This window comes from Penaeus monodon, chromosome 15 (genome assembly GCF_015228065.2).
Source record: "Penaeus monodon isolate SGIC_2016 chromosome 15, NSTDA_Pmon_1, whole genome shotgun sequence".
NCBI classification, from domain to species: domain Eukaryota; kingdom Metazoa; phylum Arthropoda; class Malacostraca; order Decapoda; family Penaeidae; genus Penaeus; species Penaeus monodon.
In genome coordinates this window covers 25,616,653-25,618,653 of record NC_051400.1, presented here as the reverse complement: position 1 = coordinate 25,618,653, position 2,001 = coordinate 25,616,653, and the positions used below count along the sequence as shown (strand labels likewise).

At 38.3% G+C, this 2,001-nt stretch overlaps 1 protein-coding gene across 1 annotated transcript in view; it reads right to left on the bottom strand.

Annotated features, from left to right (window-relative positions):
- Positions 1-33: 33 nt before the first annotated feature.
- LOC119582278 (neurogenic locus notch homolog protein 1-like) overlaps positions 34-2,001 on the bottom strand; it is a gene marked incomplete in the record, with an annotated part of 19,828 nt that continues 17,860 nt past the window's right edge. The window contains 4 exon segments of the mRNA XM_037930495.1: positions 34-451; positions 965-1,135; positions 1,569-1,625; positions 1,777-1,953. Of these exon segments, the coding sequence (XP_037786423.1) occupies positions 399-451; positions 965-1,135; positions 1,569-1,625; positions 1,777-1,953 (458 nt within the window).

The window sequence follows — 2,001 nt, the reverse complement described above, 5'->3', positions numbered from 1 at the left end:
TCAGGAGTAAACAAAAATAAGCTTTAATAATCATTTTTATTTAACATGAAATAAGAAATTATAACACTAAGCCATAAATATTTTAACAAAATTATTTATATTCACATTGCTTAGAAGTTTTTTTTTACAGCTATATCCATGTGCTATGTTTTATCCTTTGTCATTAAAATGTATAAAACAGCTATTAATATATATTCCTAAAATAACACAGATCTCTAAATCTATTAAATAAGTAAACACATGTAAACTAAATCAGTTAAAGGAAGGGTAAGAAAAAAATCACAAATAAATCATGTTTGTAGTATGATAATATCAGGTTAATGACGTCACGGGTGGTGCAGCAAGCAATGACTTCGCGGCAATGGTGTCACGAGCGATGACGTCTTACGCCAGGACTCCTACGCCTCCGTTGACTGTTGTGTCGGGATGACTTCTGGAAGATGCTTTGGTACTGTAAGAGAAAGGAACATGGCGACTGATGCTGTGCTTCATGAACAACGTAGTCAATTTAAGTGAAAGATGAATAACTTTTGGTTTTCTGTTGAATGCTTTACCGTACACAGAAACACGTAAATGTATGATAAATTAGTATATATAGTACATCAACTAATGAAATAAATAAGTGGTCTCCTTATAAAAACAGACAAGAAAAAATAGTTGCACAGACCTACAAAATTCAACAAACGCAACAACATTCACCTGGGCATTTGTCTACTCCAAAAAAATCAAACAGGCAATGCAAAATCAGTAAACATAAACCCAGTCACGTTCATTCAGTCTCACCTAAAGACTAGCAGTCGTTATATTGTCAAGTAATATTGACAGTGCAAAATTACTGAACATGAGCTCAATCACGCTTAAAGACTATTTGCTGGTATATTGTTATACTGGCAATGGAAAATCACACAATTACGCTTATTCAGGAGAACATGAAGACAAATGACAGACTAGTGGCAGTACTTACCGATGAAGACGGCGAGGCAAACCCCCCAGTTCTTGCCTTGAGATGACCCCATCGTCACACACCAAGGACGTGAAAAGTCCTTGTCTGTACACCCTGAGTACTGTTGCCCCTTGTACGTGAAGGGGAACTTGCAACGTTGGCCCTCTGCGGTTGTTACTATCCTGGAGCTGTCTGGAAGGGGGAGGGAGAGGAAAGAGGGGGAAAAGGGAAGCTCAGGTCATGTACTTACATAGGGTTGAAAGAGGGTCGCGTGAAGTCTAAAGGAAAATACGAGTTATGGGGCCAACCCCATAAATTGAGTGATTTGCGGTATTAGGAAGAAAAAAGAAAGTTTAAGTGATGAAGTTGAGGGGGTTTAAGTCATGAAGGTTAAAGCAGGTTATATAGTGAAGGTTAAGAAGTTTAAATAATGAAAGTCAAGCAAGTTGAAGGTTGAGGAAGTTAAAAGAAACATTGTGTGGTGTAGGTTAATGGAATCTAAATAATGAAATATAATGAAATTTAAGTAATCTCTCCAGAGAAGGGCTGAGGATTGATGTTACGATATATATTTTTTCAGAGAACTTTAGTATGTTCATGAATATATGATTTATTTTTAACTTACGTGGTACTTGATCCAAGAAACTTGCTTTGAAGGCTACCGGTTTATGCAACACCCGATCTGTAGCAATAATAGCAAATAATTTTGCATGAATAACTACAAAGAATTGTCAGGATCTTTGTTGCAAATGCAAAATTTTTTCACAACTTTTCCTATAAACATTTAGATCTAACACAACCAAAATGCACCATAAGAAAGATTCAATACTTACATATACCAGGCGGACAAGTTTCCCACGCAAGAACAGTGCCATCATGGGCCACCTTGGCAGCACACACGGGCGGGGTGTCGGGTGCCAGGACGATGCACTCATGATGCCAGGCCCCAGAGTGCATGAAAGGCAGGGTGCACATCAGCTCGTCCGGTGTCTGAGGTCTGGGTTGGAGTTCTGTGGTGTAAGGGTTGGCAGGGTGAAAGGCGATTAAAAGGTTAAAAT